Source organism: Nesoenas mayeri, assembly GCF_963082525.1.
Source record: "Nesoenas mayeri genome assembly, chromosome: 1".
NCBI classification, from domain to species: domain Eukaryota; kingdom Metazoa; phylum Chordata; class Aves; order Columbiformes; family Columbidae; genus Nesoenas; species Nesoenas mayeri.
The window spans coordinates 87,662,465-87,678,437 of NC_137541.1; the positions used below are offsets into that span (position 1 = coordinate 87,662,465).

The 15,973-nt window shown below is 41.2% G+C and overlaps 1 protein-coding gene across 1 annotated transcript in view; it reads left to right on the forward strand.

Annotated features, from left to right (window-relative positions):
- The first annotated feature begins 520 nt into the window (after positions 1-520).
- MAN1A2 (mannosidase alpha class 1A member 2) overlaps positions 521-15,973 on the forward strand; it is a 145,575-nt gene continuing 130,122 nt past the window's right edge. The window contains exon 1 of the mRNA XM_080347010.1: positions 521-1,342. Within this exon, the coding sequence (XP_080203136.1) occupies positions 1,035-1,342 (308 nt within the window). The 5' untranslated portion in view covers positions 521-1,034. The remainder of the gene's footprint in view (positions 1,343-15,973) is intronic.

Below are 15,973 nucleotides of genomic sequence, written 5' to 3' on the forward strand. Positions count from 1 at the left end.
CACTGAGAAGAAATTTCTTCTCAAATTTAAATGGAATCTCCTGTGTTCCAGTTTATACCCATTACCCCTTGTCTTATCTTACGAGGTCCCCAGGACGATCACGCAGCCCAGCGCTAAGCCCGACCTGCCACCCTCACCGGCGCCGCCGACCCAGCCGAAAGCGCGGCCAAGAGCGACACCGGCACTGCCGCAGAGGTGCGGCGAGCCGCCGCTTCCCGTAAGCGGCAACACCGAGCCGCCGGGCGGCGGCGACCCCGAACTGCCTGGCACTGCCCGCCCGGTGCTGCCCTGCCCACCCCAGTCCTGCCCGCCCGCGCACCGCGGCCGGACCAGCCTCCGCCGCGGGGAACGGCGCGAACACGCCCCGCCCCTCGCCCCGCCCCTCCCGCCGAAGAGGCGGGGCTCCCTTGGCAGCGGCTTCCTCGAGACCTCGCTTTCCTCAGTGCGCTTGCGCCGCCCGCCGTCGCGCAGGCGCCGTGGGGGCGGGGAGAGGGTCCGGAGTGGAATTGCGGTGGCCGTTCCCGGCGCCGTTCGCAGCGGGGCGGCGCGGCGGGGATGAGCCTCTGCCCGGCCCGGCTAAGGGGACGCGGGCAGAGCGACTCCGCACGCCAGGTCGGGCACCCGGCAGCCCGCTGCCGATCGCCGCTGTCGGCGGCGTCCCGCAGCCGAGCGGCCGCGGAGCTCAGGGAGCGCCGCTGACCGGAACCGCCTGCTCGGGCCCTGCTGGCCCCGGAGCGAGGGAGGGGGGCAGGCAGGTAGCGGGGCGCCCGCGCCCCGGCCCGAGCCTCGGGGGGGCGGGGGCCGTTGGGGCGGCCCGGCCCCCCCCTCCCGACCCTTCCCCCGCGCGGTGGTTCGGCGGGCGAGGGGGGGCGCGGCCCGGCGCCCGCGGGGAGGATGGTGAAGCCGCCCCCAGTCCCCGCGCCGGGCCAGGAGGCGGCCGAGCCGAGCCGGGCCCGCGCCCGCGCCGCCAGGGCCGCCCTCCGCAGGGGCTGAGGGGCTGAGCCGAGCCCCGCGGGGTGGTCGCTATCGGAAGGATGACCACTCCGGCCCTGCTGCCGCTCTCCGGGCGGAGGCTGCCCCCCCTGAACCTGGGGGCCTCCTCCTTCCCGCACCACAGGGCTACCTTGAGACTCTCCGAAAAATTTATCCTGCTCCTGATTCTTAGTGCCTTCATCACCCTGTGCTTCGGGGCGTTCTTCTTCCTCCCCGACTCCTCGAAGCATAAGCGCTTTGACCTGGGCTTGGAGGATGTGCTCATTCCTCACGTGGACACCAGCAAAGGGGGCAAGAACCTCGGCGGCTTCATCATCCACGGGCAAGGGCACGACGAGCACCGGCACAGGTAGGTGCCTTCCTGCCACCGTGGCGGGTCCCTATGGGAGGAGGACGGGGTGGAAGGGAGATCCACTAAAATAGGTCTTCCCTCCACTGCTGTTGCTCCTCTCTCCGACATCCTCATGTCTTCCCAACATGCATCAACTTTGGAGAGCTTGCCATGTGTAGCTGTGTCTCCATGTTTTCTTTTCCACTCTGAATTTAGGCTTCTGGCTAGCGAGGGCTGGGAGGATAAATATGAGCTCCCCTCCAGTGGCTGATTTACTCTCCTTAGCCAATTCAGTAATGGAAAAAAGGGGTTGAGTTATGGCATTTGTGGAGACAGCGTGACTGAAAAACTGAAGCATCTTTCATATAGCTTTTAGTTGCTTACTCGAAACAACTGCTTGTTACTCAATAGTGTGGCAAGAACTTTGATCTGATGAAGACTTTATGCTGTGACCCAGAGGCTGTCTGTCTACAATGTGCTGGTCACAGAACTAGTGTAGGTGGCACAATTGCCTTTTCTGGCCCTTAAAAATCACTTGTGATGTTATTCCAGACAACTGGAGGAGCTGGTGGCTAAGTTTCCTTAATTGAGTCTGCCAGTGTAAAGAAATTGGGAGATAAAAGTAGTAGTTAAGAGCAACAGGGGTAAATGTCATGCTATTGATAGCTTTTTGGGGCCACCTAAAGCTTTGTGTGGTGCAAGCCTCTAAATGTTCAAGTAGTTAAGCCTTCAAAACTGAGGTTCAAAAACTTAAATGAGGGTTTTACAGTGCACTTGCTTTAAATATACATTAGTTGCTTAAATCCTACCCTAATGCCTGCGAAGCTGATTGATCTCTCTTCACTGTCAAAGATGTGTAAAATGTCATGATGATGGGTGATAAACTATATGCTCTTCAATACTCAGATTAGTAATACAGTGAAATTTCAAAAAAGGTAACTTATGGTTATAGTGTTCCTTTGAGAACAATTTGAAATATATCCTGTTGACATGATGTAAGAGTTATTTAAAGGTTCTTTGTGCTAGATTAAAAGGAGAGAATATAATTGCCTCTTTTTATTCATCTGAGTTATCAAGACTACCTGAATACTGTTTTTCCTTAAGGCATCTTTGTTGTTGGACATCCCTGGGCATTTATCATGAGCTCTTTCTCCCTAACTGAAAGCACCGATGCTTAGTATTTAACAAGGTCTACTTTCGTCTACAATGTTAATTGCTAACGCAATTAAATGTTGCATAAAACATAGCTTTAGATACTCTAATACGCCTTTGAAGTTCTCATATTTCACTATCTGTTGTGGTGTTTTTTTGTGTTGTTTTGTTTTTTTGTGATTTTATTTCTTATCTTCCACAGTCGCTGTGGTACATGCAGTCAAAATCAGGTTTTAAAACAGAAGACAGATGAAACAAAAAGAAGAGTTCAGAAATTTTCAAAACTCCAGCTGTGACTGTTGTACCTTGTGTTGCTGGGTAGATCTGCTGTAGAGAAAAGGAGTTTGTTTACAGTGATAGTTCTGGAGTGATGCTCTTGATTAACCTGCTTATGTGGGTCCTTTTCGGGTTTCCTCTTTAAGTATAATTACTTGGACTACTGCTTTAGTAATGACACGAAGCATGTACTACTTCTGTCTGTCTTGTGTGGATAAGCAGTAACTTATAACTGTCAGAGCTAAATGCATTTTGCTTGTTTGGGCTCTGCTCTTAAAAGAAGTGGTTATCCTGTCATCAGTTCACTCTCCTATGGTTCTTCCACACGCTACGAATGTGTGTTCCTCCCTCTACCCTCCATCCAAAGTTATGCCTGTCACGTACAGTTTGTTATGGCTGCCTTTTGAGTTATTTGGGCAAGGGTAGATATTATTCTGGTTATTTTAGCTCTGCAAACCATTGGATTGCTTCAAGAATGTCTTAACTGCTAAAAAACCCTGCCCTCTTAACCTGCTTGTAAGACATTTATGTGAATGCCACATATGCTTTGTGAAGCAAGATTAAGTGCTTTACTTCTGGAGCAACTTTTTTGGCTTATTACCACCTAGTCTTACCAACAAGGTATTTGCTAGCTTGGTGTTTATGTGGTGACTGTTTTTCATAAAGGAAAAACAGCTGCTGCTCTTTTCAGTGCTAAGTTCCTGCTCCAGGATTGCAGGGATGTTGACAGATTGTGTTTTGAGAAAGTAAAGTGTGTTCAGTAATGATTTCTAGATTACTTGTTATCTCAGTTTGGGATGAAAAACTTCATTCAGCTTACTATCAAGGAGCAAAGTCAAATGTCAGCTACTCTATAGGTGGTGTTTTTTGGATGGCACTGAGGAGTTATGGTGCAAAAAATGAAGAGGAAATAACCTGCTTGTAATACAAGGCAGTATGCGGTCAAAGATGTGAAGTGTGATGATGGACAGACAAGCTATCTTTCCAGAAATTGTGAGACTTCAGAAGCAGAGGAAAGGTCACTCATATGACGTATAAACTTGATCATGAAATGACAGGTGTGTTGATTTAGTGACTCAGGGAAAGTGTTTCTTCTGTGAATGCTGCTATTTACCTCTGTTGAATAATAAAAAGTACATATCATGGTTATGCTGCTCCTTTGGTACATAGACTATAATATTTTGACACTCATTTTCCCCTGCCTCTTAAATTTTGGGCTTTGTAGCCTATTGGAGGATATTAATGTTTCTGTCTTCTAGCAAAATGTAGCAGTGATGTATGTAGAGGGCCGTCATGCAGCCATGCTTTGATTTTGGATGCACAAACTATGGTTCTCGCTCACTGGACCTTCTCTGTAATCGCTCACTTTGCCTTTTTCAGCTCTTCCCCAGGAACTCCCTGATGTTTTTGAGAGTTTTTATTCTTATTGTTACAGTGATTACCCCTTAGCAACTTTTTAACTTCACTTCTTCCATTAACTTTTTTTATGCTATTATTATTATTTTTAACTGCTTCTGCCCTTCCAGGCAGAAAAAAGGGGGGAACCTCACTCCCTTCCTGATGGACTGAAGTATTTGTTCAAGAATTACAGTGTCCTTGCCTGTCATCCAAAGAAAAACAACTTTCTTCTAAGAAGATAGTTAAAATCTGGAGTAAAACTGCAATTTATATTTTAGGAAATGGATGGATTGTAGTGTAAGGTAACACTAATTTTTAGTTATTCATTTCATGGGCAAGCTCTTCATGTGCTCTTGATAGATAATGTGTGGGGAATGCTGGGAAGGTGTACCACAAAATTTTGCCTCTGAGAGGAGGAAAAGTGGAAAAGACTAGTTCAAGACTTGTGAAGTTATGTATATGCTTTTTAAAAATGGATTTTACTTCCCAAATATGAATTTCTCTCCATTTCAAATAGAATATTGCAGAGATTCTGGAGTGAGAGCAGCACAGTTTTGAAGACACATCTTTCCAAACAAACTTGTGTGTCACTCAAAATTTGTTACATGGTTTTAGATAACTGTCACTTCTCCCAAACTTCTGCATCTTCCCTGCCACACAAAAATACTTCAGGTGTTTCTAACTGCCCAGTTACTTACCAGCTATTTTAGGTATTTTATTCTTCAGTACCATGTCTGAAAGATAGCTTTGGAACCAAAACAGAACATTCTTCTGTTTTCTTGTCATCTAATGTAAATGAGAATGCAGACACCCTGTAATCTCCTTGATTTATCAGATTTTTTCTTTTTTTTTTTTTTTTTTTTTTAAAACCCCAAGATTATCTGTAATATGGAAATCGAGCAGACTTCTTTCTTTAATGATGTGTCAAGTAGCTGCTCTTCATATGACTTGACAAAAGTTAAGATCATTTCTGTGGTAGAAGTTCATTAATCTTAGAGGTAACAGATAATGTAATTTTATGAGCTCAAAGCTGCAAAGCCACTTTGTAACAGCACTTGGATTACTATTGTGCCAACAACTGAGTCCTTCACAATTTGCAGAGTTGTATATTCAGCTTCTAAATTCCTGTGTATTACTTGAAGTGGTAATTCCTGCCTGTGCTTAAAAAACCCCCCATGTCATGAGATTGATAGCAGGTGTTGCTAATACAACAAACCACCTCAACTGCTTTGGCCTCTGTGTGTAAGTGGGTATAAATCGGTGTAAATGATGCCTTTGACTTTGTTCCTGTGAAGCTAAGGAATATTGAGTTGTGTGTTATGCAAAGATATAAGCTCAGCAGTCTGATACGACCAGTTGTGGGTCAGCAGCTGTATGACAGTAGTCTGAAAGTGCTCTTTCTTCTGTTGCTCAATGTATGGTTGTCTGCATGGCATCAGCAGCTGCTGTCTCTGCTCTTAGGAGGTGAAAGTAACAAATGATTCTGAAGAGCTTTCAGTCTTAATTTCTTCATTTACAGCCTGTATTTTTTTTAAAGAAACATGAAAGGCTTAATATTCTTCTCTTGAATCTTCTCTGGCCTATATGACTTTATTATCCAATGTAGAAGTGGACACAGGATATGACTTAACCTTTATTACTCAGAGGGATCAGTTTCTCTTGTTGTCCTCTGCCATGCCATCAGGTATAAAAGTGCATTATTCTCTTTGCTCTTCCTTCTGCACCTTTACTTGAGGCATAGCTCATAAGTGTAATTATTTGCTATTGTGATTCAGAGAACTTGCTTTTTCTCATGAAAAATCAGGAGCCACTGTAGCACCTAGGCCTCAATTCCTACTCTCTCCATTTTTTTTGTTGCTTGAAATTGAGCCTGTCTTCAGAGCAGACTCCACAGTCTATGGAATGTGGGTCCTGAGTTTAAGCTGAGGTGCTTTATCTAGAAGCAAGGGTGTTTTAGGCTGCAACTTGCAGTAGATGGAGGTACTCATGGTGATACCAGTGGAGCTGAGGAGGGCAAGAGTAGTGCATTGGAAGTCAGGACTCAGGAACATCTCATATATCTGGGGCAAAGAAGTAACTGTCAGGTGTCCATCTTCAGCTGTTGAAGCTATTGCAAGAGCACTGCCCGTCCTTGTCTGGACACTGTCCTTGGTTGCAGTGCTTAGTAGCCACGTTTTATTTTCTCTTCTGGTCTCTGTTTTGAGAAGAGGCTTGAGAAACGATGTTGGCACTTGGAGATTTATAGAAATTTGATTTCCCTTGCTTTCTTCTGGAGTCGTCGTCTTCACATTATAGCCTAAAACTCGATTTGAATTTCTCCTGAACTTGTAGTGGACTGTGGAAGAGGTGCCCTCTTGGATTATTTCTAAGGTTCTGCTGAAATTAGTGCATTATGTTGTAGGCTGAGAAATGCTTTCATCTTTGAATTACAAAATGCAAATTCTAGACCATCTGTCTAGATGTCCTCCCTCCTCCCCGCCCCATCTGCTGAACAGCTACATCATATGTAGGGTGCTGCTTTCTTCAAGTTGTCTTGCTGTACTCCAGTTTGTCAAAGTATTTCCTGTATTATGGAAGAGAGGAGTTGAGAGCTGGTGTTCTGCAGTTCTTATCCTTTCCAGTTAAAAAAAAAAAAAAAAAAAAAAAATTTGTTGATTTTCTGCATAATCTACACTTCATCTACATGCTGGAAAACAATCAGGCGTGGGAAAACTGCAGCAAGTCTGCTGGCTGGATTTAGGCCAGCTAGTAAGTGGGAGGCAGTAGTACTTGGGTTCATTTGGAGTTTTGTAGATTGAAATCTCAAACGAACTTTAGAATAAATGTGGGCTGCTCGATGATGGTAACAGTGTAGGCAATAGTAAGCAGCATGGGTAGTTGTGGGCATAGTGCACTACGAGAGTTCTCCCATCTTCTGATCCTCTCTATTTACTATCGTAAATACAAACATATCGATGCTACTCAACTAGTTCTGAGTTCTACGGTTTTGCTTCCTTATAACAAATGTATGTAAAACAAATTACAAGTTTCACATCATGTCTTGTGTGCATTCAGGTTTTCATGTCAATTCAACTGAGGCCGAATATGGGCAAAGAGGAAAAAAAATTGTAAAGACTTTCTTGTCTTATGTCCAAGACACCCATTGAGTCCGAAACATGGTCAGTGCCTTTATTCCGCCATTCTGCACTTCTGTTATTGCTGCTGTCAATGTTGAGAAAAGTTTGGTCTGATGGGTAGGTGGCTGTTTCTCACAGTAGTTATTTGGGCTAACAAAATGATAACTTGATGGTGTGTATTTGGATATAGTTTGTGGGATTTATTCTTTTGCCTTCATTTTCAGTTTCAGGCTCAAGTGAGGGCTATCATCTGTCATAATTCAGTGACTAGACTGTCACTTTATGGCTGAAATTCAGAGCTCTTTTGCAAGTTAACTGTTTGTGGGGAGAGAAGTATTCAACAGGATAAATAAAGGTAGGAAGGCCAAGAAAGAGGAAGAATAAGTACCTTTACCCAGCTGCCCCAAACCCTGAAATAGAGTCTGATAGCTCTAAATATTCTGTATGTAACTTTTCCAAAAGTACCTGCATTTACAATGTAGTTATTTACTCTTAGTTGATCAGTATGGCTTCTGCTATTTGTCTTTGAATTTAGAAATTCAACAAATAGATTTTACTTTATTATCTTAGTGTATTGAGAGAAAATACACTCATTCATGGTGGGGGAGAATATTGTGAAAAGCTTTGAGATCTACTAAATTCTTGTTTGCTCATAAAATTTGTAGGTTTTTGTTTCCTTTTGTCTTCATGTTGTTGTCTGATCTAGTGTCCTGTACAGAGTAAATGATGTAGCTTCATCCATTCACTCAGATAAAGATCCGAAGGTTCTGTATTACTTATATTATTTAGTATTTTAAGATCTCAAAAAATAAGTCAGATAATTTTGACTAGTAACGTCCAGTCTTTTTTTTTTTTTTTTTGAGTACCCAACTGTGTACACTGGTGTTTCTGAAACTAAAAAAAAATAATTTGAGAAGTTATGCTATAAGTTATTTATTAACCTTATTTTCTGAGCTAGAGACTGCTCTTTAAAGCTATCTTGGGCCTTGTCTCCGAAGAAAACAGAGTTTATGTGGCTGTGCCACCCAGCAATGGGTGACCCATCAAAATAAGCATGTTTCTGTATCTTGCGCATATCTCATTGCTGGATGAGAGAGGAAGACTTTAATTAGGGACAGTGCTGAAGGAAGAATCACAACTCTGAGCCCTGATACTTGGTCTGCTGCTGTTCAGTCTGCACAAGCATAACCCTCAACCCACCACATGAACCCACTCAGTTCTTCACTGATCGCTGGAGAAAGGTGGTTGGAAATCAATGCTGTGGTAGGAAGAACCAGGTTTTATGGGGTGCCAATAGCAATGGGCTGTGTTTCCAAAGTGATAGGAAACACAGGGACAGAAAGCTAAAGGCCATTGATGTATGAAATATGGGGCTATGTTAGTTCTGCTCTTTGCAGGATTTGTTGGCTCAAATGTTGAATCATATTTATGATTCTGTCTTGCTGCCTTTGTTTTTTAATATTCTTATGTTGGAAACCCATGAACTGGGTTAGTTTGCATATGGTATTCAGTATTAGTTTCATTAATGTTTTATGTGCTTTCGTATTTGTTAGTCACCTCTTAAACCACCAGAGGATTTTGTAAATGCTTCCCCAACTCCTTGCTGTAGTGCTGCCATTGAGGCTTACAACGAACAGGTAGCTATTTTCTATCATTCTGTTTGAGAGAGCGTGTTTAAGGTTGTCATTTGGTTTAACATTATGTAATCAAATCAGTATGGCATGAGCAAAATTGCAGCTTTAAGCGAGTGCATGTGATGAAAGTATTTTCTTGCCATATAAAGATTTAAGAGTTCTTAAATGAGATTACTATTAACACCAGCATGCAGAAATGTCAATTTTCACATTTAATGTGTGCTGCTAGCAACTTGGAAGACTTTTGCAAGAGGACATTCGTCTCAGCTGAGGTTTAGCACCGTTTGTAGGCCAGCAAGGCATTTGAAGTTTGCACAAGCAAGCTGCTTAAGCAGTTCCCTCTCTCAGTAATTTGTTATCATTTTTCTCTGTGAGTTGCTGACATGTTTTAACTGCTGAAGTGTAGTCAGGCCACTTAAGAGTGGATGACCGTCAGTGGTAAATCAAACTAATCCATTTTAGGTTTTATTGGATCAAACTGAATGTGCTCACGAAGGGTAAGAAAAACATCTTGTCCATGGGAGTAGCATATCCCTTAAATGCCTCAGTGGGAAGGGGAAGATCATATCTGCCACGTTCCTGCTCTGAATATCCTGCTGGATAAGTAAACTTGTGCGGAATAAACTGGGTTGTACTTGTGGATTAGGTTCATTGGCTAGTAAGAATAGCTTACAGCATGTGCTGTCTCCTCAGCAGGTTTTCTGTGTGTGTTGCTGTCATTACAAATTTATTGCATTTTGAGGGCCATTTACTGTTTTCCCTATGCAAGTTAGGGGGTCTGCTTTTGTCCCAGAATCCTTCCATCCTTTCTGTAATGTATTTTAAAAAAATCGTAATCCAAAGTTGACCTTCTGGACTGCAAACTTCCTGCTTGTTTTCATTACTTGATGAAATCAAATTTGCACTATGCTTTAAAAAACACCTGCTACTCTCTGGGCTTGCTTGAGATGGCAAAAGTACTGGGAAAGATGCTTATTAGAGAAGTAGAAAAGAGGGCAGTTATTTTCCTGAACAAAGATACAATGTTCTCTCCCTGCCACTCCCCGAGCCCCCTTTAATTTTTTTCTAAGGAAAGAGAAAATTTGTCCTGAAAAAAATGATAGTGTGAACTAGTTTGACTAAGAAACATGTTTCTAATGACCTTTTAAATCTATTGTTAATCAGGTTTATCTTGGAAACACTGAAGGCTGTTTAATTCTAAACTTAATTGCAGATGATGCAAGCATGTGTCTGTTTTCCTAGTGCTATAATCACACGTTCTTAGTTTCCTAAAGGCATCTGTTCTGCTGTCATTTGTTTCTATTTAAGTGGAAAGCACTCTCCAAATTATTAAGTAACACATGTATTGAATTCTGAATTGCAATGCAGTGTGTTCTGGAGAAGGAAATACTGCAGGGGGTAAGTGGACTCTTCTGCATCATGGAGTTCTGATGTTATAAAAGGAATGTTTCATACAAGGAATTCCAATTTCTGTTTTTCGTAACTAATTCCACCTTCTAGAGACAGTGGAACCCATTGCAATAAAATATCAATGGGTTTCTGAAAGCCATTTTCCAATAAGTAGGAAAATCAAAATGAATGAGAAGTATTGCTAAGGATTAAACAGTTTTTAAGCTTCAATTTTATTACTGTATCTAGCACACTATTCCATTTTAACCAGTAGTTTTTAATCTGAACTGTTAGAAATATTGATTTAGGTACTTAAAGCCAGTCAAGTTGGATCTACAAACTGATATACTTGTTAAATTGGTCCAGATCAGTGTGGGGAAGAGTTCATACAGTATGAATGTTTTAGCTGTTTATATGTGAAATTAATTACTGATTTACATCCTGGATGATGGAAGGGAGCTTACGTGCACTGCAATAACTGTCACCCTAATAACTGAAATTTTCTGGGGCGGGGGGGAGTTTTGTGTCTTCTCTGGGAACTTTCTCATCTTGGGCAACTGATGCTTATAGAAGGATACCAATGTATATGTGATATCTCCAATCTGCGCTGTGAAGTGGGTAATTAATTGTCACTGCTGTCGTTTCAGTATAACAGGTGAAACTGTAAAACAACTGACTAATGAGGTGACTGATATTCTACTGGAAGTTTTTACAAAGAACTTCCATTATTAACTTGTTCTTGCTTTTTCTGGTAACGATATTGCTGAACAGAATGTTTGGGAATAATTCAGAGCTGTATTGGTAACTAAAGGAAGTGTTGTGGATTTTTTGTTTGTTTGTTTGTTTTTTAACAAAACAAAACACAAAAAAAACCAACCAAACATCAAACCCACAAAAAATAATACTGATCCAAACCAAAATTTTAAAGAAAAAGAATCATCCCACAATTCTTCGTAATACTTGATGTGAAGAACAACAACAACAAAACCTCAATAATGGAAGAGAACCTGGAATGTGTCTGGCTGAATTTCACCTGGTCCTGTGTTGTCACTGCAACATTTGATAACTGCTTGCTGGCTAGGGTAAGTGATGGGAACAGATTATTTACTTGTAAAGGCAAATGCCTAATGATGACTTTGTTCCTGTGTGTTTGTGAGAAAACAGATTTTTTTGAGATTGTGTTACTAAGACTACATGTGAACCCCAGGTGTTTGGGTTGCTCGGGCTTTTATAGATCTGTAGTTTTTTGATATGTTTATTTTAGTTTCTGTAAACCACTTGCACACTGATTTTATTCAGATGCATATGCTATTGCAGTTTATGCATAGTGGTTTTCTTGACACCCCCTCTCCTGGCTTTAGACATAATTTTCTCAGAATAGCATCTGGCTGTCACACTACAGTGGAACTAGATCATCCAGTCTATGCTCTTATAAAGAAAAATGAGGCTTGACATATTCATGTCAATTTGGCAAGATGCCTGAATCATTATGCTCAATGAAATATGTGATGTTTCAAGTGGTAATGTCACCTGCAGGAACGGTTGCAGGAGGAACTTAAGGCGCTGGAAAGAAAATGCCACCTTTACTTGGTCTGGGAGGTTCAGATGCTGACACAAGTTACCTAATCAATCCCCAGCACAAGGTTACTATTTAGCCCATTAAGGTGTGTGATTTAATTCAAAATTTCTTATGCTCCAGAATTTGCTGGTGGTGATCCTGGGAAAATGTCGAGTGCCTTTTGGGTTTAAAAGAAAACCAAACAAACCAACCAACCAAAACCAACACAAGGAAATATCTATAGAGCTTCCTTTTATACAATAATGAGTAAAGAAACCAATAACCAGCCCAAATTCCAAAGTAGTGTGTACAATTTTTGGCTAAATTGCAATTACTTGCTGTTTTTTTGGTTCCCTAGCACATTTGTTTTGAACCTTTGTGGGTTCATCATATGGAATCTCTAGAAAAAAGCAAACCCTGTTATGTTGTCTAGTGTTCTAGTAATAAGAAAACATGTGGAAGCATAAATTAAAATATTCCTTAAATTTGATACTTAAATTCCTTTTTCTGACTTCCATTAATAAGGAAAAATGGTGGAGCCTGTGCAGACTGTAATTAGAGTTCTTCCAAGTTGCCTTAAAAATTGCTTAGACTGCATCAACCATAACCTTGCCTCACCAGCTTTCAGGTGGGTTCAATACAACTTAAAATAGAATGCCTTTTGTGACTTAGAAAGCCTTACATCAAACTATTCAAAAGTGTTTGTGGCAATTTTTAGTTTTATGTTTTATTTTCAGTTTCTGCTCTACCCCTCCTTTTTATAGAATGGGTCACTTATTTTTAGCAATTTGGCCCATCTGTTCTCAGTTCAGTGCTCAACAACTGAAGTAAAACAGCACTGTGAATGTGGCAAGTACTTTCCTATGGCTGTGTAGTCCAAGACAACTAGAGCAACATCATCATTTCTTCTGCTACATGGAGATGGAAAAGCTGGGAGTGGAAGGGGGGACAGGAGGAGCTGGATGGTAGCACAGCCCAGAAGTTTTTATGTTCCTTTATGGCATGCTGTTTTTCAGTTCCCAGATGGCCTTTGCCCCAGCTGTCCTCCTACAAAGGCTAGGTGTGATCCTGAGACTCATTGTGGTGGTGGGTGGCCAATACCACCTCATCTTCTTGTAAACCATCAAGAATGACTGAAGTTTAACCCGCGAGAAGCAAAAGTAAATAAAAGCCTCCATAAAACTTAAGAAATCCTCGAGGAGGGAAGCTACGTTAGGCTTTGACAGCCAGCTCAACTACCATGTTTTGTGTTCTTTATTTTTTCTTCCATCCCATCTTTCTGGAATCTGAGGGTGATTAATGACTAACGGTGACAATGACTGAAGGTGACACGTTGTTTATAGGGGAGGGAATTAAACTTCAATTTCCTAGTCTTAGTGCTTGACTTTGCACTATCTTTACTTCAGGACTGGAAAGAACTTCCAACTCTAATATTAAACTTCTGTGCATGACAGTGGCTGCAAGGATATGACCTTTTGCTGCAGTGTTAATCTTCAGAAATAGTATTCCTCTATAAAATTGCCATGGATATGGGCTTTGGGATACTCTATATATGGGATACTCTAAAAGCATCTTTTAGAGTACACAGAGGTTCTTCAAGCAGGAGGTACACAGCAATTATTTGCTGGCTTGTGCAGAGAGCCTAGCCAGTTCTGTGATTTACTGAGGATTAATGGGTTTACCAGCTCAGTGGGTCCTTGCTGACCTGGAAGGTGTATGGTAGGGAAGTAGCAACCTCCTGTGATTCTTGGAGTGGGCTGTTCTTGGTCTTACGAAGACAGCACATGCCAACTCCACTTCTTTTCTCAGATTTTATGTTTTGTTGAGTCTGTTTTTCTCTTGAATTGAGTTAGTGTCTCGGCAGTTTCACTCTTTTTCTTACCTTTTGTGGCTTACAGCCATGAGAGTATCCTCATAATGTAGCAGTTTGTTTTTGGTGGAGCTGAGCCCAAGCTCACACTGGATTTTGAGTTGTGAAGAGTTGAATGTTTTGGTGATCTTGGGCCTGCATGCTTGTTTACTCTGGACGAGTATGCTTGAAACTATTTCGTCTGAACTTCTCAAAATAAACATGATTTTGTTGCCTACAGTCAGAAAAGGAAAGAGTTGAGGGTAGTGTTCTAGTTCCAGAGTTTCCATTAGTCAAATCAACAATATTATCCTGTTTGAGACATCTCTTTCTTAATTATACACTGTTATATTACACATAATGTATTTGTTAGGGAAATGAAAGAGGTAAGGAAGTTGCCATCATCATTTGAGGTAACGAAACAGATTTTAAATTACTCTTAGGGGAATCAAACGTATGACTGCAACTGTCCATGAGCTGCATTTTGTTCCTGGGAATTCAGATAGTTGACTGTATTTTGGAGGAGGGGAGGAGAAGGAAGAAATTTGACTTTACCTGCTGGTGTGATTGTATTAAGCACAATTAATAGAGGAAGGTAACACTGTGTACCGTGTACAGTTTATAAACCTACCTGAAAAATCTGAGGTGGTTATGTTGATGAAGACAATTCAGTGATCAAATTGCTGAGGCATTTCACATCCCCAGCTCTTCTGTTGTTTCAGCACCATGTTTTGGGCTACTGTAATTCTGTGTATTTTCTGTCTTGGTCATGCCAAGAGTAGTTTGTGTCCACTTCATCTGTTGCTGCATACATCTAATGCCTGTATAATGTAGTCTGTAAAACACATAATATTAAACATATTTCACTGATACTGGAAATAGCACTGATAACTGTTAATCAACATTTCATTGCTTTAGTTTAATCTGTTAATTTTATCATAAGTTTATGGAAAACATCCATGTTAGTACTAGATATACTATTCCAATAGAGTTTTAGATGTATATGCTACTGAAACATTGCTCATTTGCTGTGTTTTGTTTCACTTTTTGTATGTTGACAGTTTTTATTACAGATATATATGAACAAAAATCCGCTTAGCAGTTCCTGAAGAATGCCAAGTTCTCTTTAGCTGACTTAATTGTAATGTGTAAGAGTAGTTTATACATCACAGTTTCATCTTTTATACCTTATTTGCATTGTGTTGTGTTCACCATTGTAATGCTAACATCCTTACCTTGTTTATGGGTTATTCATTCCTTAGACTGTGTGCTGGATTTTACTAACATAGCTAGCTGTCAGCAATGTTGTTTATTCAGTTGGGAAGACTTTGCAATTGGGATGGTGGGTTTTTCAGAGTGAAGCTGATCACTCATATTTTCAGCAGTTTGTTCATATGCGAGGAAACTTCACTGCATAATCTATGGTAATGATATTGATGATATTTATGGTAACGATAGGTATATCTTTGAAGATATTCACAAGCTGCCTGGACAACTGGCTTTAGGTGGCCCTGCTTAAACAGGGGAAGGTTTGACCAGATGACCTCCAGCTGTCTTTTCCAACCCGAATCTCTGTGGTTCTGTGATGTGGACTTTATACTCTTCTGATGTACAAAAAACCTGCTTTCCATATTCAGAAATGTACTGAGTAGCCTGAGTCTTGCATTGTTACATTTTTTGCGTGGAGAGTTACTGGTCCAGTTGTTGCTTTTCTGGCCTCTTTTAAAAAGAAACAAAACTTACCACCCAGTTATTTGTCTCTTGAACCAAAATTGTGTGGTTTTTTTTAGCAAGGTGGATTATTTCAATATAGGAGATTATTAAAAGCACCTGGAAGGCTAAATAATTTGTCACACAGTTGTCTTTCATCCTCTGCTTTATTGACAAGATTAAAGAATTTTGGGAATAATGAGATACAGTTTTGCTGTGTGGAACAGTGCAGATTAGACCATATGTCATGATTTCCAGGTATTTTGTTGCTGTACCTTTAGTTACTGTTTTGGCTGATTTGATGAGTAGAGAGAGGTATAAAGCTTTGCTTTCTTTCCTTCTAACCAGTCCCAGCAGTGCTGTATGGGAGAAGAACTTCATTTCTATTTTAATTAATCCAAGATTACTGCTAAAAGGATATCCACACTGCAGTCTGTCTCCTCTTATGTGAAATCCTTATGAATCACAGGATAAGTGCTATATATATGTGGTTTTTTCCCCTGACTTTTTTTTTTTTTTTTTTCCCTCCACTGTGTTTAGTGACAGAACATTGCCTACAGGTCCTAT